Source organism: Panthera pardus, unplaced genomic scaffold, assembly GCF_024362965.1.
Source record: "Panthera pardus isolate Hobbes unplaced genomic scaffold, ASM2436296v1 HiC_scaffold_7, whole genome shotgun sequence".
NCBI classification, from domain to species: domain Eukaryota; kingdom Metazoa; phylum Chordata; class Mammalia; order Carnivora; family Felidae; genus Panthera; species Panthera pardus.
The window spans coordinates 27,227,038-27,254,828 of NW_026527002.1; the positions used below are offsets into that span (position 1 = coordinate 27,227,038).

General features: G+C 33.6%; 1 protein-coding gene across 3 annotated transcripts in view; it reads left to right on the forward strand.

The window, feature by feature from the left end:
* Positions 1–27,791, forward strand: part of PKIA (cAMP-dependent protein kinase inhibitor alpha) — a 94,572-nt gene that overhangs the window by 61,263 nt on the left and 5,518 nt on the right. For 2 of the 3 annotated variants that reach the window (XM_019453326.2, XM_019453327.2), the window contains one exon: positions 26,522–26,699. In XM_019453326.2, the coding sequence (XP_019308871.1) occupies positions 26,549–26,699 (151 nt within the window). In that variant the 5' untranslated portion in view covers positions 26,522–26,548. Of the gene's footprint in view, positions 1–19,830; positions 19,956–26,521; positions 26,700–27,791 lie in introns of those variants that run through there. The other variant, XM_019453325.2, reaches the window with a different exon arrangement.

The window sequence follows — 27,791 nt, forward strand, 5'->3', positions numbered from 1 at the left end:
GGAACTCATTGCAAAATAAGAGGAAATCCACTCATACTTAATTATTTTATTCTTTAATTGATATATGATATTCTGATATACTTATTAATAAAATCTAAGTTGCTAATGGGGAAATAGCTTTGTAATGCTTTTGTATTTATATGTATTTATCAATAATGTATGATATTACCTCCCCCACTCCATCTTTTTTCTGTACTCTCTTGAGGCAGGAGATGTAGTTATCAGTTGTTTTTAACATTCCTAGGCAGCCACAGGACTAGTATCACTTAATTAATGACAATAAATTATCCCAAAGTAGGATGTCTTTATATGGAAAAAAAAGCCCTCATGTGAAGAGGGAAAACTTTCATAGCTGAAAGATTTCAACTGTAAAAGTTTAACTACTAAATATGTATGTTGTGTCAAAGTAGATTCCCTTTTCTATAATTAATGACTAAGGGTTATCGTTGATATATAGAGGATTTTAATTTTTAAAATGCTATTATATAATAATTAATACATGCAAAAGAAAATATTCAAATACATTAAGTTATGAGGTATAATAATAAACTCCTGCAAACACACCACTAAAATTGAGAACTGGAATCAAACTGCTGAATCATTTTGTTCTACCCTTATCCCACCTTCCAGTTTTCACCAAAGAAATAACTCTGATTTTGGCTTTATGTTCAACATTCACTTAATTTTTATGTATTTTTTTTACTATATATATGATTTTGCTTATTTTTGATTTTTATAAAATTGATTTCACAGTTTATATAGTCTTCTGTGCTTGTTTTTCACTCAGCATTATGTTTCTAAGGTTCATCTTTGCGTGTTGTATTAGTGTTCATTAATTTTCACCACCGTATTTCATTGTAAATGTAAGAAAATGTGCTTATTTATTACTCTATTGATGATATTTGGGTTGTTTTGGACATATTATGAACACTGCTTCCATGAACATTTATTTTATGTTTCCTGGTACACATGTGCAAGACTTATTTTAACCATATTTAAGTAAAAGTAGAGTTGCTAAGTCATAGGGAATTATATATTCAACTTTAAAGAAAATGACAAAATGTTTTCCCAAGTTATGGAATCAATTGGAAGTCCTTTTGTTCTATATCTCATAGGTTAGAATGGCCAATCTCCTTGGTATAAAATCCCATTTGGTCTTGGTATTAGTCTCCTAGTGTTGCCCTAACAAAATACCGCTGATGGGTGGCTTAAAAAACAGAAATTTCAGTCTTCACAGTTGTGCAAGTTTGAAGTGCAGTAAAAAGGTGTTGGTAGGTTTGGTTTCTCCTGACTCCTCTTTCTTTGGCTTGCAGATGACTATTACCTTCTCGTTGTGTCCTCACTTGACCATTTTTACTGTATATGTGCCTTCCTCTTCTCATAAGGACACCAGTCAGATTAGGTCCTCTGTTATGATTCCTTTTAATCATAATTACCTTTTAAAAGGCACTATTTTCAAATACAGCCACAATGGGAGTTTGGACTTTGAATATGAATTTTAGGGACTACAATTCCATCTAAAACAGTTTTAATTTGTGCTTCTTTAATTACCAGTAGGTTTAGAATCCTTTCATTTGTTTGTTACTATGTTTCCTGTTCTGTGATATTCCAGAGAATATCTTTGGTCCATTTTTGTATTATCCTTTTCTTATTAGCTTCTTTTTATTCTTTAAATACAAATTAATAATCCTTTATCAACTATACATGGTACAAATAGGTTATGTCTTCTCACTTTTTTGATCTTGTGATAAACTGCAGCTCTTAATTTGAATGAAATCAAATTTAACTTTTAGGTTAGTGCCTTTTTGTCTTAAAATATCCTTTCCTAGCTTGATGTTACACAGATATAGCAGATTTTCTTCTAAAATTTATTTTTATTTTTTGTTTATTCTGTATTCAAGCCATTAATTCATCTAGAATGTATTTGTATGCATTATCCAATTTCTTTGTTTCCTGATGAATAACTAAGTTTCCCAGGACTGTTTACGAAATAGTCCGTCCTTATCTGAATAATCTGTAGTGACTTCTCTGTGATATGTCAGATTTCCAAATACTGTATATTATAGTCTGAAATTCTTATTTTGTTCCATGAGTCTATTTGATTACCCTGAAACAACACCACACTGTCTTAATATAGGCTTATAATAATCTTCATATCTGTTGAGTAAATCCTTCCATGTTAATGTTCTTCAGGTGTTTCTGAGCTATTCTTGGCCATTTGACCACTCATAAAAATTTCAGAAGTAGCAGCTCCACAAAACCTCTGTTAAGTATTTTGATTGAAACTGTATTGAATATATAAATGAAGTTGGGGAGAATTTACATCATTATGATGAGTCTTTCTATCAATAAACAAGGTGTATCTCTCCATTTATTTAGGACTTCATTAATATCTTTCAATAGGCTTTATTATTTTCTCCACAAATGTCTTGCACATCTTTATTTGGGCTTATTCCTAAGGAACTTTAAATTTTAAATGATTTTTAAGAACTCTGTTTCTGGCTTATAGAAATGCAAAAGCTTTTGCATCTTGAGCTTATATCTAACCATCTTGCTAGTACTGCTTATTAATAAGAGAAGATTTTCTTAGCAAAGAGAAATAAATGTAAAATTTGTTAATGTAATTAATAAATATAATTAATAAATGTAATTTTTAAAATTTTAGGTCAGCTCTGGTCAATAGATTTTTCTGTGATTATGGAAATGTTCTTAGTGTTATTCAACAGTATAGCCTTTAGTTGCACATGTTTTTAAAATTTAAATGTAAATTAAACTCAACAAAATTAAGATTTCAGTTCCTGATTCAAACTAGTGCACATTCCGAGTATTCAATCGCCACATGTGGGTAATGCATATCATACTGGACAGTGTAACTCTAGATAATCAGACTGTGGAGCCATGCAGTCCCAGGATTTTTTGTCAGTGGCATAGTGAGGTCTTATATGTGACAATTATTCTTGTTATTAAAAAGAAAAGTCACTTAAACTAACCATCCCTAACTTTTTAAAATAATCCCACGTAGCTTTCACCATCCATGATTTTTCTTTAATTTTATTAAAAAATTAAATGATTTTTAATTATAGTGAGGTCTTATATGTGACAATTATTCTTGTTATTAAAAAGAAAAGTCACTTAAACCATCCATCCCTAACTTTTTAAAATAATCCCACATAGCTTTCACCATCCATGATTTTCTTCAATTTTATTTATTTTGAGAGAGAGAGAGAGAGAGAGAGAGAGACAGAGAGTGTGTGAGTGAGTTGGGGAGGGGCAGAGAGAGAGGGAGAGAGAGAATCCTAAGCTGACTCTGCACTGTCAGCACAGAGCCCAATGCGGGGCTCAAACTCAAAAACTGTGAGATCATAACCTGAGCCAAAATCAAGAGTCCAAGGCTTAACCAACTGAGCCATCAAGGCACCCCCTTTCACAAATATTTTGAATCTTATTTATATTTTACATAACATACTTCTTTAATTAAGTGTTTACTGTCCTAAAGTAGCACATACCACAGTATCAAAAGTTCCCTTCACTACTGGTAAACTATGATTGAATGAAGATGCCCTTGTTCCACTACCTTTTCGGTCTTTCTTATAATCACATATTAATCTGTATCAGCCTTCATATTCAAAATCCACCTTGAAAATTATCGACTATTCCCATGATAGTTATCTTTATTTCATTCAGCTAGTATTACGCCCTTCTAAGGGTAGTTTCAATTATTTTCTCCTAAAAATCTCATATTTATCCATGTGGAAATACATCTCCTACTTTTTCTAACCCTATTCTGTGTTCTTTCTGTAAATGAATCCTCATGAGATTTATTTCCTCTGACTTTAATTACTTAATATTTTCTAAAAAACTTAAAATATTCTGGTAAGCTCCTTTTAAAAAATTATTTATATATTTTAAATAATGTGTTATGATAAGAAATTATACTTGGTAACCAAAAAATCTGAGTCCAGTCTTTACCTATAAAAATGAAATAAATGCATTCAAGTAAGTCATTTTATATATAAGATTTGTTCTGATTCTAAAATCATAATGATTATTTAGAAAATTGTGTTTGAATATGAAGAGATTCAAAGTCTATTACACTCTTGAATTCTACAAAAAATCTATAAAAAATGTAGGGATTTCCCCCTTTTCCCATAAATTTGATATATAAATTATAATTCTTCATCCCTCACCTATAGCATACTATAGCTGCAGTAGACGCAAAGATGAAATATGTATAAATATGGTGCACTAATTTTTAAAATGGATACTTTCGTTTAAAAATTTTAAAATTGTTTAAAATTGTTAAAATTTTAAAAATTACCTAATTTTTCACAACTTTTCCATTCCCCATGACACTGCATTCAATCATGAGCTATTTGCTTTTCTGTTTGTTAAAGCTCATTTTACAATTTCAAGCATTAATTTATCCTTAACATAGGAAATTTTGGAAAATGAGCTTTCATGATTTCTAGTGTTACATACTCTCCTAGATTTCCTCCTTTCTCACTTGTCATTCCTTACCAGTATACTTTGGTCATGACTCCATCCTGAGTGTCTAACTTTAGAATGTCCTAACCTTCATTCCCTCTTCACTCTCCATCTACACTCACTACTCATGAGTTTTAAACTGGTCCCATCACTTTCATGGGTAGATGACTGTGGTTCCCAGATTTGTACTTCTAACCCTAACCACTCATCCAAGCTCAAGACTCGTTATTTCAGTTTCCCACTACCTCCACTCTATGCATAGTAGACATTTCAAAGTCAGCAGATAAAACTAAATATTTTCTTCTGATTCACCCCTTCCACTCCAGTTTTTCCTGGCTCCATAACTCATCCAGTTTTTCAGACCAAAAATGTTGGAATCATCCTTAAAATCTCATTTCCCCACAATTCCCACATCCAGTCCATGAGAAATTCATGCCAGATCTAACAGGAAAATATATTCTGAATCTACCTACCTCTCACCATCTTCAACTCACTCCAAGACACCATTGCTTGTCTTATCTAATGCAATAAGCAGCCTCTTCCATGGTCTCCTGGCTTTTTCTCTTGCCTCAACCCTTATAGTCTATTATTCAGTACAATAGCCAGACCAATCTTAAAAAACATACATCAGATCACATTATTTCTAAAAACCCATTTCCATCACTCTTAGAGTAAAAATTAAGCTGCTGTACACTTCCTACATGCATTCAATGTTTCTTCATTTATAATACTATCCTCACACACTTTTCTTAAGGATTTTTCTTTTTGTAATGGTTTTCCCAGGATCAGGGCCTTTGCATTTGCCACTCCCTAAAATCTGGAAAATCGGTAAGATTCCTCCCAACAAGATCTTGGAAGGCACTTATATTTCACTCTGTGGAGACGTTTTGTAGAAGATATTTTTGCATAAGATAGATATATTTTACTTTGGAGACTATTCATATATCTATCAATGTCTAAGTTGGTTAAATAACAAATGTGAACTAACAGAGCTAAAACAAAATTGTTATAGTTAGTAAGACCTATGTGTTTTAAACAGTGAGCTTTAAAGAATTATAGACATGTGAGGTACACCGTAGTCTCAGTATTTAATGCATAAGAATCAGCTGAGATGTTTCCCAAATATCCATTACCCTCTACAGAGATGCTGAGCAGGAAATTAGGACAGGATCCAAAAACCTGAATTTTAACAAGTACCTCAACTGATTCTGTTGCAAATGGTTTGCAGACAGCCTTTTGAGAGACACCGAGCTGGTGTATTTTCTTAGATACATGGAGACCAGACATGATTACCAATGATCGTACAACTCACTAATGAGATGCAACTGTGACTCACCAAACAGATGAACTTAAAACCTAAGTGATAAAAGAAGAAGAGCATCCAATAAGAACTAATATAGATGCTATCCCAAGCTAGGAGTTTGGCAAATCCATTCATAGAAATGGACTGGTAGTTAACAGTCAAATAGCACTATATATACGTGTGTTGTTGTGTATTAAAATATATTTTTGTTACATATTTTTGCTATAAAATTATGTGTACATGTGTGTCATAGATATAGCTAAAGGATATAGATATGTAAAAATATGTAATCTAGGTTCAGTTCTTCAGCTGATACTTCATAATGTCTTTATAATTCTCTGAATAAAGAACCTCTTCAAATATTGTTTTGGGAAGAAAAATACTTGTCTATTTCTTTTCTCATCCACTTCCTTATCCCTTCCCTTCTTGAAAAATGTAGTCCAGAAGCTATTAGATGAGATCAAGTTAGCCTTTGTTGGTGTGGGGATGGTGGGCATGCAGGGAACCACAGTGGTTTGGCATTGTGTCTCAGAGCCTGAAAAGGGTGAGAAGGATGTCTGCAAAAGTGTGGAGTGTTGAAGTCTGATTGGCATGAGAAGGACATCCTTATGAAGAAGTGGTCATGGCAACCACTCAATACAGATAGTCATAACTTGTACTAGGTGAGGAAAATGTATGGGATGGGAGAATGTCAGCTATAAGAATGTGTTTAACAGGGAGATTGATCCAATAAGTAAGGATATTAAGGATACGGTAATCAATGTTTCTCATTATCTGAGGAAGGTGTTAAAATAGGAAAAGGACGGAAACTAGAATGAACTTTGTGGTGTTGAATGAGGATCAAGGATATTAATGTGAACTCATGATTTTCAATACACAGACAGAGAAATAAACACAGATATAATGTGAATGTGTACATGAACATATAAATGTTTATGAATATGTTTTTTCATATGTGTGTACGTATATATGTACATAAATGCTCTAGTTCTGTCTGTTTGAAGTACCTGGGGCTGCTGCTTGCCAATAGCAATGAGCACACCGAGTGTCCAGATCTTTGATTCAAATTACAGGTCTCCAACTGAAGGAACTAAAGCTTTTTGGAGAAATGACTGATTCCAAAGCTAGGGCACATAAAATATAAAATGACTGTAGACCATATTATGGGTTCAAGAAGTAAGGAAGATATTAAAGGATAATGGTGAGGAGCACCTGGATGACTCAGTCAATTCAGCGTCCAACTTGGCTCAGGTCATGATCTCACAGCTCATGAGTTCAAGCCCTACATCTAGCTGTGTGCTGACAGCTTGGAACCTGCAGGCTACTTCGGATTCTGTGTCTCCCTCTCTCTGTCTCTCTCTCTCTCTCTCTCTCAAAAAATAAATATTAAAAAAAAAGAAAAAAAAAAAGAACGGTGAAACACCCAAAGACATATACACCAAATTGAAGGGGTTCCCACAGGGCAAATCTTGAACAATCTAAGTCTCAAAATAAATAATGATAGAAACAAATTATAGTCCATTGAATAAAATAAGACTCTATGAGTTCATACTGATGTAAATAATTAAATTTAATAAATTATGTTTGATGAGAAACAGGATATTTACATACTCACAAAGTACCTTACCATAAAACTTATGAATGAGGGAAAGAGAAAAAATAACTTTATAGTGAAGACTGGGTGACACCCCTCAACCAAATACATAAAATTAATATCCTAGTAAGGGTATAAATTAAAAGTTTGCCAAAATTGTTTGATAGGATGCACTAAGAATAGAGATTTACTACTGTGATATTCCTTCCAACTACATATATCCTAAATTTAATCATGAGACAAATACAAACAGCTAAATCCCACAAAATATCTGGATCTGTAATCTTTAAAAGTTTCAAAGTTATGAAGGTCAGCATGAGAAAATTTTCCAGATTAAAAAACTAAAGAGATAGGAAAACTGAATGCAACATGTGGACTTGGGATTGATTCTGTTATTTTGTAGGAAATGACTGGGATAGTCGACAAAACTTAAAAGGGGTCTGAAAATTAGATAGCACGGTAGTAATGTGTCATGTTAATTTCTTGATTTTGATTTTCATGATTATACTTGGATATATGTTTGTAGGAAATCTTAAAGTCTTTGAGGGTGACAGTGCATTATGTTGGCAACTTACTCTCAAATGGGTTGGGTGATGAATTATTTTCATTGTCATTTCAACTTTTCTGTTAGTTTTGAAATTATTTAAAAAAATTACAAAGATAAAGGAAAAGATTTCTGAGTCAAGTAATCCTCCTCCTGCTGGCAACTAGCATAGTTAAAACTTTACAATGATAGTCTGCTTCTCAGTCTACATGTGCTAATTAATTACTCTTACTAGCACTATATACTTCTGTTGGTTATATCACTTTCCATTTGAGGTTTCTGGGTTTTTTTCCTAATGATGTTTTTTTTTTTCTTTTGTTTTTTGCTCTATCAAATATCTATGAATCTGGCAAAGTCTTCTCTGTATTAAAATAAAATCAATACGATACATAAGAATGAAAATAGGTTCTTGAAGAAATTTATAAATTCCTACCTGCATTCAAATTGGAGTAAATTGGTCTGCAATTCATAAACAAAACAAAACACTATAAGGAACACTTGGACTCAGGAACTCAAAACGGTTGCGCGTGTTTATCCTGTAAGATGTCTATAATGAAACAGCAGGATAAAGACTGTCTGTCCAAACTGAAATACAACCTTTTAAATCACATTTCAGGTCAGGCCATGGAACAGCAGGCCAATTCAGTAAAAAAATTGAAACAATTCTTGTTTTCAACAATTTACTAAGTCAGCATTTGGAATAATGAAAAACTTACCTTTAACTCTAAGAAAACTGGACAGCCATTAGTTAAAGCAAATGTGTTGTCCTACTGGCCTACACCTGGCTAAAAATAGTAGTAAGACTTGAGAACACCCGGGGACACTCAACAGACTCTCTAAATATAGCCTTTCCTTTCTCTAAAAGCTTTTAGAAGTATACTATCTTTTGTGAAAACTTGGCCTTTATAAAGGACACATGGACACTAAGGTCGGTGACTGTTAGGCCTAGAAAAGCTTTGAAGTATTTTCTCAGTTTGGGAACCCACATTTTGGAGTCATGTAAACTGAAGCCCAAGAAATTCAGTATTTTGCTTAGCATCAAATGGTAAATAAGTAATAATGATGGCACTCAAACCTCTGTCTTCTAAATCCACTGAACATGGATGGCAGGTAGTAGTTTGAAATACCTGCTTATCGGGGCGCCTGGGTGGCTCAGTCAGTTGGGCGTCCGACTTCGGCTCAGGTCATGACCTCGCGGTCCGTGTGTTCGAGCCCCGCATCGGGCTCTGGGCTGACAGCTTGGAGCCAGGAGCCTGTTTCGGATTCTGTGTCTCCCTCTCTCTGACCCTCCTCTGCTCATGCTCTGTCTCTCTCTGTCTCAAAAATAAATAAATGTTAAAAAAAAAAGAAAGAAATACCTGCTTATTTTCATCACCCTCAACAACACATTCTTTCTATGCCTTATCCCTCTTACTTCTTTAAGAGGGTTGACAACAATCTGTAAAATTTAGCTATGCTAAATTTTTAAAATTTTTCTATATGATATTTCTATGTTAAAAATGTGTAAGGGCATTTTCTTTGCTTCTTAAAATGCCTCTGCCTACATTTACAGTATTTTACTGTTGAATTATTGAATAGTAATAAGCATAGAAACACATTCTAGTAGAGGAGACAAGTGTTAGGGGCAATATGGTAAGGAGTAGAGTAAGTAGTAACTCCAAGGGAGATGGGGAGAAAAAGAAGAGAACAAAAATGTGATTTGTTTGGAAAAAATTAACGGCAAGTTAATGTTTGGCTATACCTAATGCAGTATAACCGAACTTAATTTAAATTCCAGGTTAACTTCTGTTGTTTGCATTGCCACAGACTAGGGAGTAAACAAAGCAACACAATTTTTGTGTTCCACTATTTTGTATTAAATTCCTAATGATTTCTACAAGACTTTTTTTTTAATAAATAAAAAAACAAGACTTGTCTTTATTTTCTCTGTTGGCTTGCACTTTAATAAGCTGACAAATGGAATTTAGCTGAATATTTATGATTAACCCTGTGCCATAACTTTTTAAATGTTTATTTGAGAGAGAGTGTGTGCACATACCATGCACACACATGAGTGGGGGAGGGGGGAGAGAGAGAGAGAGAGAGAGAGAGAGAGAGAGAGAGAATGAATCCCAAGAATCTGCACTATCAGCGCAGAGCCTGATATGGGGCTCAATATCACAAACCATGAGATCATGACCTGAGCTGAAATCAAGAGTCAGATGCTTAACCAACTGAGCCACCCAGGTGCCCTAACCCTGTCCCATAATTTTAAAGTCACTAGAGATTGTGTGTGTGCACATATGCACACACACATACACACCCATTTCCTATCAACTATTGTGCTGCCTTTGGAACCAATGAAATAAAGTTTTCAATCAAAAAATTATTACTGTCATGTAGACAAAAATCAGATATAATAGTGGGGCCAGCCACTGGTGAGGTTAAAAGCCACCCTAGGTGATTTATACACGCAGCAGGATTGAAGGTCTCACTTCAGCTGAAGCACTTCGATGGCAGTATAACCAAGCATGGCTCTATTTTCATATCTGAGATCTGTTTTTTTTATTCTTTTTTATTTTATTTGAGTATAGTTGACATACAATGTTACATTAGTTTCAGGTGTACAACATAGTGATTCAATATCTCTACACATCATGCTATACTCACCACAAGTGTAGCTACTATCTGTCACTAAGCAATGCTATTACAATATCGTTGACTGTATTCCCTATGTTGTGCCTATTATTCCGGTGACTTATTCATTCCATACCTGGAAGCCTATATCTCCCACTCCCTCTCATCCATTTTGCCCACTCACCCCGACAACCATCAGTTTGTTCTCTGTATTTATAGGTCTGATTCTGTTTTATGTTTGCTTGTTTATTCAATTGTTTTTTTTTACATTCCACATATGAGTGAATATGGTATTTGTCTTCTGAGACCTGTTTTACTTAGAGTTCTTTGGCAAATGCTTCTATGTGTTTTTATACTATTTGGCTGTACTATAAATTATCAAAAGTTGGTGTGAATTAACGAAGTGATTTGCAAAAGTGAAAGCCTAGAAGATAAGCATGAGGTCTCCTAATTAACACTCAAATAAATTTGGATGACACAGACATTCTGGAAATTAACCAAAGACGTTAATAATTCATAGTGCTGAAATAAAAAATCTTCTAGTTATGTCAATACAAAAGAAATCCTAATTTATACCACAAGGTAATAAAGTCTAAAAGTTTATTTGTTAAATATTTAGTTAGTACCCTACACTGTACATATAATCCTTCTCTGAAATTTGGAAGATGAACAAAAATAGAAACTCTCCACCCTCTTGAGATCTCTTAGTTTCAGTTTACTGTAACTTCATAAGTAGTATTTTATTTATTAAAACCAATGTTTACCACTTTAAATAGTTTCTTAAATGTTACTAATAATGCAATTGAGTAATAATGATAATTTAAACTACTGATAATAGAGTTGATATTAGAGATGCTTGATATTGATAGCAAAATGATTTTGATAATCTACAAAATGTCATGAGGTTTTCCAGAATAACAACTTGTCTCCTAGACAAAAAGGCACTTATTATTTGCCTTCTCACCTTATAAAAAGTTACTAAAATTTTATTATATCTTATTTTTAAATGTTTATTTATTTATTTTTGAGAGCCGGGGGGAGGGACAAAGACAAAGGGAGAGAGAGAATTCCAAGCAGGTTCCACATGGTCAGCACAGAGCCATATGCAGAGCTGGATCTCAGGAACCGTGAGCTATGACCTCAAGATATGAAATCAAGAGTCAGAGGTTCAAGCCACTGAGCTACCTAGGTGCCCCTAAAATTCATATTTTAATATAGTTCTGTGTATTACCTCATTTTGAAACTATCGATTTATATATCCACTGTATATGGCGTAAATATCACATATATTTCTCAATGGCTACATTAATATTTTCTTAATTTGTTAAAGTATTTAATGCATGTTGCTGTTCTTTAGCATTCACTTTTCTCTCTGGAGCCTATCCCACTGACTTCAAAAAGCCTGATAAATCTGAAAATCTCATAGTAATGTATGGAAAATCTTAAAATATAATGATGGTAGAGAAAAACAGTATGAAACATTGTGCTGAAGTTCATTCCATTAATAAAGAGATAACATTCAGACATATAATAAATATGAAAAACATTTATTATAATACACTGAACAGGACATTTTCAATAAAGGGAGATATTGAATACCATATAGAAAATTCATATCTGCAAAGCAGATGAATTGGCAATGATGATATATATACTTAAATATATGGAAACATAATCATAGCACCTGTTTTTCTTTTTGGCTGAAAAAAGGAGTATTGGAGTGCTTAAGTACTACTTCAGTTGGAATAGATATTTAGACATTATGCAGAAAATACTTGATTGCCGAAGAGCAGATATTAGCATGTGTGTAAATGTGGGTTTTCAGTTAATGCGTTTTCATTCATGCAGAAAGGAAAAGAATGCCAAATTACTTTAAATGTGGCATTGTGATACCTTAACGTGCCATTCTTAGACTTTTGCTGCTGCTGCTTTTCCTTTAGCATTCACCAAAGAATGCCATCTTGTCATTCATCTAAGTTAGAATTCTAGAAGCAATCCCAGTATTCTCACTGAAGGGCCCCCTACCTACCTTCATGCTCCCCACTCAAAAAGTCAAATTCCTGGCTCTCCTATACTAGACAGCTCTCTCCAATGTAGGCCTGCTTTTTCACTCCCTGGCCCAAGATCTCTGCCTTAGCCTCCTACTGAAGTCACTTCCAGCTCGTTGTGAGTAGGGCCTTTTTTAAAGATTCCTCAGTCCTAGGCAACTGCACTTTTGGAAGCTTCACATGACATCTTATCAGTTGTATTAAAATGTTTCCATATCAGAGGCTCCCAGGTGGCTCAGTTGGTTAAGCATCCAACTCTTAATTACGGCCTGGGTCATGATCTCACTGTTAGGGAGTTTGAGCCCCACATTGAGTCCTGCATCAGGCTCTGCTCAGATAGTGCAGAGCCTGCTTGAGATTCTCTCTCTCCCTCTCTCTGCCCCGCCCCCACTCTCACTGTCTCTCTCTCTCTCTCTCTCTCTCACACACACACAATAAACTTAAAAAAAAAGTATCCATATCACATAGTCACTGTAATTTATTGATAACTCTATGAGAGTTGAGCAACACTATAGTTGATAAGCTGCACAAATATTAGTGTTCAAAAAAACTAGTTAGACAAGTTTTTATCGCAGTATTGCAGATTTTTTTCATGTTTTGAAACCATTTTTTTAAGGTGTCAATTCAATAAGTCCTTTTCAAACTCTGGTAAGTGTCGCTGGGAAGTGTCACAATGCTGAACAGCCCTGACTGAGGTGGCTAAAGATGAGGACCATTACCTGCATGAGTAGACCAGATCTGTGGGAGCTGGAATGCAAAATGTTTCTAGAACAAATATAGAAACCAAGGAAGGGATGGTAGTGTCATTTAATGTGTGTATCAGATGATAGTATTAAAAAACAAGGTACTGTAGGGATGTTAATAAAATGCCATCCTATAAAGTAATGCCTCAAAACAGTATGTGAACTGTTTACATACTTTTAAAAGAAATATTGCTGACAAACCATCAACAGAAAATTAAGTTTCTTACGCTCTTAAATGGCATACTGGTTTTGTAAGTGGTTAAATTACCTACCGGTTTCATGACTTAATGTTTCCAGACCCTTGTTATTTCATCTTTAAATTGAGATAATGAGAATACTCTACTTGATAGAGTTGTTGAGAATTTAAATTATATAATCCTAATAAACTGTTTAGTATGGAATCTGGCAAATAGCTGATATTTTGTTATTACTGATAAAACAGTAGTAAACAATAACTGTTTCATTCTTTTTATGGTCATTGTTACAACTTGGAGCAGACCAGAAAATACGACTGAGCTTGATTTGACCTTTCATTGTTATTTCAAAGATGGAAAAGTTAAGAATGAGTTATTTTGAAAAGAAATGTGTCAGTGTTCTAACATCCTTTCAAAAGCTAAATATTTATTCGATATAGAAAAAAAAAAAAACAGTCTTAGTTCAATAAGAAGGTATAGGTTTTCAAATTATCTTTCCTCCTTGGAATCATACAGACCCAGAAAAGGAGGAGAAAAGACAAAAGATTTAGAAAGTATTATATAACAAAGAACAGCACCAGCCCCAGGCTTTTAATGCTTTTATAATTTTGATGTGAATAACCCCAGGCTTCCATTCTGACATCAGTACTACCAGAGACTATGTAAGACATGGTCAATTTGATTAACCTCTCTCTGCTTTAGTTTCTTCATCTATAATGTGCAAGTAATATTACTTGTCACTTGCCAACCAGCAGTATTTCTTCAGCTAATTGACTGTCTCAGCAGGGATGTTGCAAAGATTAGCTGATAAATGATTTATAAACCCTTTGAAATATTAAGTAAATGATGTAAAAAGCTCTAACAAGAGGACAGAACAAATCATTCCATGCATTAATTTGCTACTTAATTATATATGTTTATATATAAAAAAAAAAACACCTTGAAAAAAGGTAACCCTCAGCACAGTGAAAATAGGATAGATTACTAGGAATTCTAGAGTGCTTTTTGTTGCTGTTATTTTTTTAAATCCTGTTATAATTAAGAATATACAGAAGAAAAAAAGTGTATTACAGGAAATGATTATAGTTCACCTCCTTAAATTTATGAAAAGTCTTCAAGACAGGAAAAGAAATGAATAAAAATAAGGAACCGTGCTTCCTCAGCCTACTTTTACTATTGACAATGGTATATAACCTTGATAATTTTACTTAACTAATAAGGATTTTGAGTAAGATAATTTTTAAAAAATCTACAAAATATTTCTTATAGAAATAAGAACAATATACAAAATCCTGTGCCAAGCACTGTTAGGGACTAAAAATTCAAAGACCCAGATCTCGGGAAAAGTATAATATACAGAGAAGAGTGATATGAAAATAATTAAATAATAATTCTTGCATAGCACCAAATTAAATGAACACTGTAATACATTATTCATTATACCTGGAGATGGGAAAAGGGTGTAGTTTATAAATTTGGTTTGAGAGATCACCAGGGTTTTGTTATTGGGAAAGAAGGGCATTCTAGGTTAGGAAAACAGGATTAGAAAACCATAAGAACACCAGACATATTGCAAATGTTAGCTATGAATGAAACTTAATATGCATGAGAGAGGTAGTTGTAGGGAAAGGTAAAGTAGGTTGGCTTCAAATTCTAGAAGACCATGCAAAAAATTTTAACTATGTTTAGTGGGTTTCCAGGAACCATTGAAGATTTTTGAGTACTTTATGTTTTATAAAGTTAATTCTGGTGATAGTGGAAAGCATAAATTGGAGAAGAATATGTTTAGATAAGTAAGTAGTAAGCATATAATTCCAATAGTCAAGAAACAGATGATGAAGGTAGTGACCAGAGAAAAAATGGAAATGAAGAATGTAAGAGAGACATTGAATAGACAGAATTAAAATAATGAGGTTTGAAAAATTATTGGATGCAAAGATGAGATGTGAGTAGTTATTGGATGGAGTAATTGAAGACAATTTTAAGATTTCTGTCATAGGTGGCTGACGAAATAGTGGTAATATACACTAAAATAATGAGAAGAATGAATAGTTTGGAGGTGGAGGTGGAGATACAGCAAAGGGATTCCATTTTGAACCTACTGAATTTGTGTTTTTGAAGACAATCATGGTGGATTTTCAATAGGCAATAAAAATTCTCAAGCTATACTTTAGAAAAATATCAGGCCCCCAAATTATAGATTTGATAGTCATCTATATATACAAGTGGCAGTTAAAACTACTGGGGTAGGGGCGCCTGGGTGGCTCAGTCGGTTGAGCGTCCGACTTCGGCTCAGGTCACAATCTCACACCCTGTGAGTTTGAGCCCCGTGTCAGGCTCTGTGCTGACAGCTCGGAGCATGGAGCCTGCTTCAGATTCTGTGTCTCCCTCTCTTTCTGCCCATCCCCTGCTCATGCTCTGTCTCCCTCTCTGTCAAAAATAAATAAACATTAAAAAAAAAAAAACTACTGGGGTAAATGGGATTACCAAACAGAACATAAAGAACAACAACAAGAAGAATAAATATTATTTAAGAGATAAGTGGGGGAAACAGCAAGATGAAATTTAAGGAAAAGATTATGGGGAAACTAACAGCAGTAACTACAGTAGCCAAAGGAGGAAAAACATTTCAAGAGAAATAACAATGTAAAATTCTGTATACAGTTTGATAGGGATGATTACTGTGAAAAACCTTGAATTTTGTGATTAATCTATGTTTTTTTTCTTTGAGAAAGCAGTTCTGGTAAATTGATAAATAACGTAAGTCAAACTGCAAAGAAAAATAGAGGAAGCAGGGAAAATTAGTATCTACCTCTTTTCCTATGAGTTTGGGAGGAAATGAAAGTAAAACAAGTGAGTGACTTAAAGAACATACAGCGTTAAAAAATGGAATATATTTTACAACAGGGGAAGTGTAAGCAATTTTATAGGCATTAGAGAAATAGGGAAAAGAAGCAAAATTGAAGGAACAATAATGGGGAGAAGATAGAATCAAAAACACCAGTCAGATATTAATGTTGGGCAAAAGACTCTTGAATAAAGAGATGGACAGTTTTGATGTGAGGATAAAGAAAGAGGAATTGAAGAAAATTATATAGGATGACCTTGATCTTCTCATAGAGTCATTAGGCAAGATTTTCTATGAAGAGTAAGAATTTGAAAGAATTTGAAATATAAATAAGACTTGAGAAGCACAGACAAATAAAGAAACTGCTGTTGTTAGGGATGATAAAGAGGTCAGCAAGAAATGAACAAAGGGATTTATGAGTGGCTTTGAAGTCACTTGTTGCCTAATTAGTGAAACTATTTCCTAAAGGAATATACCCTGTGCTTCTGGCTTTATAACACTTTTAGGCTTAGATTTCTCATTACAAAGTTTTGATTTGCTAAGTATTGTGGAAAGGAAAAAAAAAACAGATTTGAATCAGACAAGAAATTAAGTAATGATACAAATTACTAGATTATGAATTTACAAAAACAATGTGAAAATTTGCCCATGTTAAAAAAGGAAGTATATATATATCTATGTTTATCTATCTATACAGAGAGATCTGTATCTCTCTCTATATATAGAACCTTGAATGAAGGCATAAGAGTAACAATTATCACATCACTAAGATCAGAGATGAATTGATGAACAGAGAGAAGAATGAGAAGAAAAATCATTAGTAGCAAATAATTGGAAACTTTTTGAACTTGAGAATTTTTTTATATACTGAAAATCAGGGAGAAATTGAAGAACTTCCTGCAATGAAGGTCGATGGCATAGCATCTCTAATAGTCAAAATCTTATTGTGAAAACCATCAAAAGACATTCTATTCTTTTTCTCATATTGGGTAAAATGCATTCTAGCAATGTTTTGAATGTAATGAAAAGATCACTGCCTTGGAATCAGAATAAAAAAAGGTTTGGCTTCACCTAGTTAATACATGTTGCCTCTTCTCTGTGATATAAATCAGTATATGAGATTACTTTTTGAAAGTATGCTTTTGATAGGACACTATCCAAACTCTTCTGAAGTGCAATACCTGTCCCTATTATACCAAATGATACTTTAGAGCATGTAATGTCATGACTTGGTGCAGAAATTAGAATTACGCCTTAAGAGAGGAGACTTTTGTGGAATTTTTAAAATCGTGTCTATTTATAGGGCTGTGGTCTTTTTATTTCTTCCTTGCTGAGATTCGCTCCAAGTGTAACTAGAATATAGTTCAATTCAAGGAAAAAGGTAATTGAGGCAGCATCAAGTTCTGGAACTCTGTTTTGAGCTCAAGAGACCTAGTCTGAAGCCCTCTGATTTTGTGAGATTAAGGGTTTGCTTTTTGGGAATAAGCTACTAGAATCTTAACCCTGAATTAGATAAATAATTAGTACCTTTATACAGGAAAAGAAAAGAGAAAAAGATCGGTAGTACTTAGCATGGAAATAAAACAGCTGATATTTCCAGAATATTTTAGGAATGAACAATTTGCTTGCTAAATTCTTTGCAAAATTCTTTACAATTCATTACAATAGAGTTTCCTTCTAGGAAACTTTCCTGTAGGTCTCCTAAACCCTTTCAGTCAGTCTCTGAGATACTTTCAGTAGGTTCACAAGTTCAAAATTATTTTCATAATTATGATATTTGCTTTTTTTACTTGGCAGACATTTGCACAAATGGTACAAAAGCATGGTGGGAAAAACTGCTGGCACCTTAGCACGAATCAAGTCAGCAACACCAAACTCCACTAGTAACCCTGGTATTCTTATACACCACCATACACTCACAGTTAATATTTTATAAATACTAGATTTACCTACAGATATACTTGATGAAGCAGTAAAAAAATATTAATTTTGTCAAATCTTGGCCCTCGAATACAGATCTGTTGAATATTCTTTGTGATGAAATGGAAAGTCACATGAAGCATTTTTGCCAGGTACCAAAGTAGATGGCTGTCTCAAGTCAAGTACTTGGGTGACTACTTGGGTTGAGAGCTGAACTAGCCACTTTTCATAAATCACCATTTTTACTTGAAAGAACAACTAACAGGCAAACTGTGGTTTTTCAAACTTGGATATTTGGCAGAGATATTCTTGAAAATGAACAAAGTGAGCTTGTCACTTCAAGGGGAGCAAACTCCAACTGTGTCTGTTGCCAATGATTAAATATGAGCTTTCAAACAAAAATTATAATTTTGAAAAACTTATTATCTGTCCCTGTGACCTTGTCAGTTTCCCAGTTCTTGAAGACTTTGCTGATGAGTTAGGTGGTGTTACCAACAAATGTGATATTGTACAATATAGTACCATTTGGCAATTTTGTATAACCTAGTGAACCAATATCCTCCAAATGACCAATGCTTGATATTAAAAAATATATATATATATATACACACACATACATACATATGTATGTATGTGTGTGTGTATATATATATATATATATATATATACACATATATATATTTAATAAGCATAAGCAAAGATCCATTTAAAGTACAAGGTAGACAATAACTTTCAATAAAAGAGTATGGAAAGTATATTGATATGATTACAGATTCCACATTGCAGAAAAAAAAAATCCACAATCATCTGAAAAGGCTATTAAAACTCTCCTCACATTTCCAACTAAAAAAATCTGTATGAGGCCAGATTTTCCTCATATAATTCAACTAAAACAACATATTGAGACAGATTGAATGCAGAAGCAGACATGAGAAACCAGATGTCTTTTATAAAGCCAGACATTTACAAAATTAAGCCAGAGAATTGCAAAATGGAAAACAATGCCATTCTTTGTCACTAGTTTTTTTTTTTTTTTTCGCTTTCAAAAATATATATTTCACTAAAAATATATTATTTATGGAAACATTTAATGGGTTTATTTATATTTTAAGTGAATTAATAAATATTTTTAAAAATTTCAGTTTTAATATCATATGGTAAATATGAGCAGATATAACCACATAAACAAAAACTCACTACTGTTCTTAAAAATTTTTGAGAATGTAATGGATATCTGAGACCAAAATGCTTCAGAAACACTAATGTAGACTAAGCCCTAAGCACACAGTAAACTACTCAGGGGCTTTTAACACACTTTGCATGATTTCATAAAGAACAATTGAGAAGTTATGTAATTGTGTTTGTAATATGGGACAGGAAGAATTTTCTTTCTCTTTTAAACTTAAAAGAGATCATACCATTCATATTAGAGAGAAGACTTCAGTGCTTGCTGATGGCATTCTCTCCATTCTTTCTTCCAAGTCTGTGAGTCTCATTTCATGTGTCCCCATTTACAGGAGTAAAATTAGCATGTTATCCAGTCACCATTTGGCTCATGACTCAATGTCACTATAAAAATCATTTTAGCAGCTTCATAGGCCCAACTTCTTTTAGGATACACATCTGTGTGGAATGCTTCAATTTGTTTAATATAGGAGACGTAAGTACATACTTTTCCTATCCTCTTGCAATCTGTCTAAATCTGTAAAATCTGCTAAGGTAAAATCTTTTGGTTTATTTTTGCAAATAATTTGTCCATATGATATTTAAAAAGGTAAAGAGCATAAACAAGGGGAAGACCAACATGAATCTGAATCTCAGTTCAGAAATCCATTATACAAATGAAGAATTTTTAGAATACCAATATACTGTTTCTTTTGTTAAAGAGTGAGAAAGTAAGATTTTTTTTTTTAAGAAGGGGGAAAGAAAAAGCAAGCTTGTTTCTTAGTTATGAATTTTTATTGGATTTTTAGATATCAGTATTTGGAAATTTATGTTTTATAATTTAATTAATCTAACTTTAAATGGTGCATTTAAGTAATAAAATGTTTTTTCTCTCTCTCTCTCTAATCAGACTGTGAATATTAAAATAATTGGCTGTTTTGTATAACTGGATAAAAAAATAACATTTTATCTTGTTTGTATCCAGTACTACCATTTTGTGGTATCTACAAAATTCTAATTAAAGCAACATAAACAGGAAACTCTAGTGAAGCCCACTTTTGGTAAATTTTGCAGGTTTTATTCTGATTAGTTTTTTTTATAAGGCCATGTGTGCTAATTGCTACTCTTTTAAACGTCTAGCAGCTGCTGATATTTATTAGATTTTTTTAAAACTTTTATCATTATTTGGTAGGTATCAATCAGACATAATGATTTGGCAATAGGTTCCCCAAAATATCTAAGCAAAACTACAAGTCATTATACAGTGGAGTATTCAGTGTAAAAGATATTTCCGGTCTCTGATAGTCATAGCACTAAACTGAAGAGCTGTGTCTAAATGTTTAACTGAAAGAAAAAATAACATAGCTACCCTGCATGTAAAAATAACTCTTTTTGAGCACCTAAGGGGAATTCACTAAAAGAAATATAGTCATGGAAAGAGAGAGAGAGAAAAAGAAAGAGAGTTCATAGCATCTATATATTTTGTCTAAAAATATAATTGTATTCTTCATTCATGTATTTATATGTATGCTATTTGTCAGCTATTTTTCTTTTTACTGAAAAATAAGTCTATTGTCCGGAGAAATAAAATGTAATAAAAATGAAATGCTACTTTTGTGATAACTATTGTTATAATAATAATTATAATGGCTACCATAATTGAATGTCCAGTACTTAGCGTATCAACCTAGTAAATATGTTTCATAAGTGCTTAAGGAGAGGAGAAGTTTATAGGAATAAACTCTTCTCACAATCATCATTAGTGTCTTTCAATCCAATTGAAAGCCATATATACACATTTTAAAGGTGAGCACAATATACATTTACATATGTCATAACCCTGTTTCTTATTTCATGTTCATGGTACTTAAGAGAATACCATGTGAAAATTCAAATTAAGTTGTTGGCTCCCCCCTTTACAAATAGAAATGCTGCCAGGATCTTTTAACATTCCCAGATATACAAATCATTACACAGTATACATTCTTTTTAATTCATATCTTCTCATGGAAAATGTCACCACTTTTTTCTGTCTCATTCTTGACATTTCAAATCTCCTTCAAACTACTATTAGCAAAGTGAATAAGATACTAAACCCCCACAGGCACATGTATTATTATGACAGTCTACCAAGAAAAATGATAATGGCAAAAAAAAAAAAAGGATTTTGTTGCAAAATACAGTACCTTTTTATGCAAAACCCATCAACCTGGGTTAAGTCATAGTTCTGTGTATTATTTAGCAATCACTTACTATTTCTGGGATTTATTTTCTTCATCTGAAAATGAGGATATTTTTGGGAAATAATACCAGTTGTGCTTTTTTAAAAGCCTGAGTTTTAAAAAGCCATAAAGAGACTAAGAGTGAAAGACAGTAACAGTGATTGTGGGATGAATTTATTCCTGTAACTCACCTTTCCTGAAACTTTTATGACATAACATTTATTAGGTTGATGTGCATGTGAAACTCTAAATCATCAAAGTAAGGTAGAACCTAGATACTGTGTTGGTTAATTGGTGGTAGAGTAGATAATGAAAATATCTTTATAACTAAGTAACATTAAACTACTCCAAGGTCAAAATCTTTATCCAAACTCATAACTTACTCGCATACAGGCAATCTGGTAAAACAGAAAAAGTAAACTGGGACTTTCTAGACCTTCATTCCAGAACTTAACTAACTGTTAAGTGAAGATGGTCAGACCATAGAACTCTCAAGTCCTCAGATTATGTACATGTGAAAAATTCTGGATTTTTAGGATTTGGTAATTTAGTATAAACAGGGAAGAGGGAGGTTCTCTGTGGCTACTAATGAAAGATGTAATATATTTCTTCTTCATTGTTCAATTCTATGCAACATACTTTTATCTAGCACTGACTTTGTGCAAAGGACTCTACTAGGAATTGTATGTAATTAAAACATTAAAATGTAGTTCCTGTCTTGTCAGAGCTTGTGATCTGTCTAGAAGAAGACAGTGCTACTTAGAATTTAAGTGCCTTGTACAGGCACAAATCAAGGCCAGTGGGAATGCCAGCTGAGGAGACAGGGGAAAGAAGACAGAGAGAAGATGGCATTTGGCTGAATTTTGAGGGCTAAATCCATTTCACTGAGCAGATTTGTTAGAAGAAGGCATTCCAGGTGGAATAACAGACTTGAGCAATACACCAGCAGAGAAGCTCTGGAGAAATAGTGTATGCTATTCAGCAACATACGAAGTATGAGAGCTAGTAGTTGAAGTTAAAGCAACAAAAGTGGGTTCTTTCCAGATTATGGAAAAACTCAGCTATAACCCCAGGACGAGCTTTTCCTGTTTTACAGAAAGTAAATATGAGTGACATCAAATAAAAATCAATATGACTTGGCAAGTTATTAGACATGGATATCAAGTGAGAGAAATAAGCAAAAGTATGCTCCAACACAGTGTATTGGTGAGGCCAGTTTATTTGTGTTTTGTTGCTCTTTTTTATTGAATTTGAAATGCTTATGCAAAACCAGGTGAAAATACCTATTTAGCAGGCAGTTGACCTTGTGTGTGAGGAGCCTGGGAAAAAGAGATGCATACTTTTGCATTATCCATAGTGAGGAATCAGAAGCCTCAGGATTAGATGAGTTATTCAAGTTAGAAAGAAAAAAAAAAAAAAAAGGTCAAGGACTGACCTAAGTTCCTATAAAAATGTCCCCTAGGAAAAGAAATTTGTGAAGAATACCAAAGTCAAAATAGGATGAAACCAGGATAGTAAGATGACAGACTGTTTTATTTGTTTGTTTGTTTGTTTGTTTGTTTGTTTCAGCACCTATCCACCAGGTGCCAAACCAGGATAGTAAGATGACAGCACCTACCCACCATGTGCCAAACATTGTGTTAGGCTCTTTAGATACATGATCCACATAAATTCTCATAGCCACCTTGAGAACTAAGTATATTTATCACAGTTTATAGATGAAACACTAAGTACAGGAAGATTAAATATAGCATAACAACTAAATGGAAAATCTAAATTCAAATACAGATGGCTATAATAATACTTATGACAATACCTATAATAATCTTGCCTCTGTAGTTTGCTGTAAGTGGTAGGGGAGAGTTTCAAGGAGAATGTAACTGGCAATGTCATATATTGTAGAGAGTTCAAACAGGATGGGCACTTGCAAGAAATTTTATAATTAATCAGTTACTTAATGTTAATACAGATCATTTCAAAGTAATGTCCATAAAATATTCTACATAAAAGCCAATGGAATATGGCAATTCTAAAGGTTTGTTCAAGGAAAATGAGAAATAAAAGTAGCTGAACCCTTGTGAGAAGTTTAATAAAGGAAAGAGATGGTAGTGCAAAGAGTTATAAAGATTGAGAAAAGAATATTTGGTTAAATGATTGGTTTAGTTGTTTTGATTTTTGTTTTGTTTTGTTTTTGCTTTTGTTCTTGGTTTTTTTTTTTGTTTGTTTTTTTTTTAGTAAGGGGACTTGAACATGCTTACAAACTTACAGGAGAAATCCAGAGGAGAAAGAAGACTCAAATTATTGACGAAAAAAAATTATGGATGGAGCAAGGTCCTACAGGAGGTGATAAGAAACAGAATCAAGAGACTGCCTTAGAAAGAAAGCGGCTAGTTCATCTAGAAAAGAAAGAATAGCGTTTTACAGAGAAATGTGTTTGAGACAGGAAGAAAGTTAAGAGAATTTACAGCAGATGTCCTACATTTTCTCAGAGAAAGAAGATGCAAAATCATCTCTTAATGAGGGGGTATCTGGTTGTGTGGCCTGTGAAGCATTTGGAATCCTTCCCACAGAGAAAAGCATAAGGAGGAGTCAACTAGAGGTGAACAAAAGAATTTCTGAACAACCAAGAGTGTATACTAATAATAGAGTCAAAAATTTTCAGTTGAGCCAATTGGCACAATTTTGTAACTTTTTCTGGTAACATTTAGCTACCCAGGTAATGAGATCAGAGAAAGTGCACCATGCTGTTTTCCTAGGTGAGACTTAGGAAAATCAAGGTGAGAGTAGGTCAAAGGGATTTCTTGAGGCTAATAAGAAATGGTCAGCAATTGATCCAGACTGGACCTAAAGAAAGCTAAAAAAAAGTTAAAGGAATTAAAGATTTAACCAGTGTGAAGAACAGATTCATTAAGAGTAAGAGGGGAAAAAATGGCAGGTGGTTATGACCACAAAGGGAATCTCCAAATTCATAATTTTAGAAATGCGATAGTTTTGAGTGATCATTGTTTTTTGTTTTTTAATTTTTTTTTAACGTTTATTTATTTTTGAGACAGAGTGAGACAGAGCATGAACGGGGGAGGGGCAGAGAGAGAGGGAGACACAGAATCAGAAGCAGGCTCCAGGCTCTGAGCCATCAGCCCAGAGCCCGACGCGGGGCTCGAACTCACGGACCGTGAGATCGTGACCTGGGCCGAAGTCGGACGTCTAACCGACTGAGCCACCCAGGCACCCCGAGTGATCATTGTTTTTACAGCTTCACTTGAGCTGTTATTAACTATCATGCCATTCAGCTGTCCCATTACTTATTAGAAAATGGAAGACCAGGAGGTCATGTGATTTTCAAAAGTCACTCCATGACTAAACCCAGGATCTTTTGGGGAGCATTTTGAAATGTTAATAAAATAATAACCATTAAAGCATATTCCCTTACAAAATAATGGTACGTATAGTGAGTGAATGGAAAGCAATGTTATCCATAATATAGTCACAGTAAGCATGTAGTATACATATATTTCCTATTTCAAAAGTGCATTATGCTATTCCTCCCTCTTTCTTGTTTCAGCTTCCTCTTAAAGAAGCAAAATGTAACTTTTCTCCAGATTGAAAGAACAGCTCCTTCCTCAATATGCTTTGGGGGAACTAAACCTAAAAGAATGTGCTACTTACTGACTGCCATCCTAAATTATAGTGTAGATGGCATCAAGTTATTTCAGAGTGCCAGTGTGCATGCCCATGATGATGTATGGGGTCCACCATTTTTGCTTCCCCCATATTTCTTACATTTTGAAAATATTCCTTTCTCTTGACTATTGATGCGTTTTTAATCTTAAACTACAGTAAAATGTAATTGGAATGTTTAGGAATAGGAGGGAAATTATGTTATTTTCAAGTTCTGTTTCAACAAATTAGTACAACAGAAGTTTATTGTTTTATATATTACTACCCATTCCTCTTTTGACCTTTAGGGAAGGACATAAATTTAAAAAGAAAATATTAAAAGATTTGCATTTGGTGGTCTTCTGTTAATACACTTATCATATTTTACCTTGAAAATATTTTTTGCATTAAGTCTTTAATTAAGTATGTGTATCACAAGTTTGGGGAAACTCACTTTCATTGACTCCTTTTTAAACTTGAAAATTTTATTTCGAAGATTCAGTCAAGAATATTATTATTCCTCTCAAACAATGACTTAACAAGGGGGACCATAAGGGAGCTGTTCTCCTGGACTGGGAGCAGTTATTTGGTCACTGACATTGATTAGACTTGCTGGTTAATGGTGCTAATAAAAAGCAAACTGAATTTTGGTCAATTTCATTATCATTCTTAGAGTCTGTAGACAGTGTAACTTGCATTCTGCTTATGTCTAGGATGGACCACTTCGATTCCACCCCCAATTTTGGTATGCCATTGATCTCAAGTTCTCTCTGGAGTTGAAGACTGGTTAAAGTGATATTAGAGAAGAATTTTATGATCTAAACCAATACAAGTTATGGTATTCAGGCCAAATCTGCTCTTGCTCCTATTTTTGCAAACACAGTTTGTTTATTACATGTATTTAGCACATTTACTTTGACTATTTTTGCATTATAATCACAAAATTGAGTAGTTGGAATAGAGACCATATAGCCCTCAAAGCCTAACGTATTTACCGTCAGGCCTTCACAGAAAAAATTCCCTGACCTTTGATCAAGAATTAAAGCATTACTTGCTTTTTGAACATGAAAGCAAGACAACTATTTAACATTCATATTGTAGACCAGTAAGCTAACAAGCATCTTTGTTAAATGTTATCATCGACCAACACTATATTTACCTATTAGTTTTTCTTGTTTTGTAGTCCCTGCTATGTGGATATTTGTTAGCAATGACTGATGTGGAAACTACATATGCAGATTTCATTGCTTCTGGAAGAACAGGTAGAAGAAATGCAATACATGATATCCTGGTTTCCTCTGCAAGTGGCAACAGCAATGAATTAGCCTTGAAATTAGCAGGTCTTGATATCAACAAGACAGGTGAGTTGTTTGACACACATCTCTCTATGAACATGAGATGATTTGTACCATTTCACTGCGTAGGATTAAAACATGAAAAACTACCTTTGAAAATAATTCAGTAGAGTTATAAACAATCTTAGACAACATAAAAGTCAGAGACTAATCCCTTAGTCACTCCTATTTCATTTTCAGTGACTTCTCTTTATAGGGTTCCCACTCAAATGCAGAATCCTTAATCTGATTTTACTAATGCAATGAATAAAGCACATGGGTTTTAAAAAATCCTAATCTCTATAAAAGCTCTGAAATTTCTATGTAGAATATTTAACAAAGTTGGAGCTCCTACCTTTGACAATATTGGCCACCTATAACATTTCAATAACCACTTCAAAGGAAAAGGGTCTCCAGGATCAATTCTATTGAGAATGGGAGTAAAATAGTTTGTTATATCAATGTCTTAGGTAATAAGATCTTTCAGTTTTCTTTTCTTAATAGAATGGGTTTGTGGAAAATTTGTCTTATTATTGGGCCTTGGCGCTCTTCTTACCCAAGCAATCTAACTTTACCAATGGAAAAGTAAAGCAAATGTAGATGTCAAAGTACTTCTGAGTATTTAAATGAATCCCAATAGTTCTTTCACCCACAGCTTTTGCAAGTATTAAAGCTAAATGTATTTCTCTGACAAATCTTGTGCAAAAATAACCTTTAAAATTAAAAGAGGAGTTCACAATTAAGGAACCACAGTGTTGTGTACGTGAAAAGTCAGCTTCTGACTCATGATAACTATTCAGTACTTCTTTGCTATTAGAATTTTTATGGAAGAGCTTTCCAGTTATTGGAAAACTGAGTCAGAGTATATGTTAATGAAACAGCAACATTACCCTAAAATACCTAGTGACAGTACTTTATTCAATGGCTAAAGGTCAGCAGGTCACAGATTGGTCTTTTAAAATTCAGATTGAAAATAAAACTTAACATCACCACCCTGGAATATACAGACCTATGTATACTTTAGGTTTTGTTGTTTCCCTATTATTACTACCAGAAGTTGCTTCAGAAAGGATTTAGGGAATTATTGCAATTTGGTGGTATGAGGTAAGTAAAATTTTT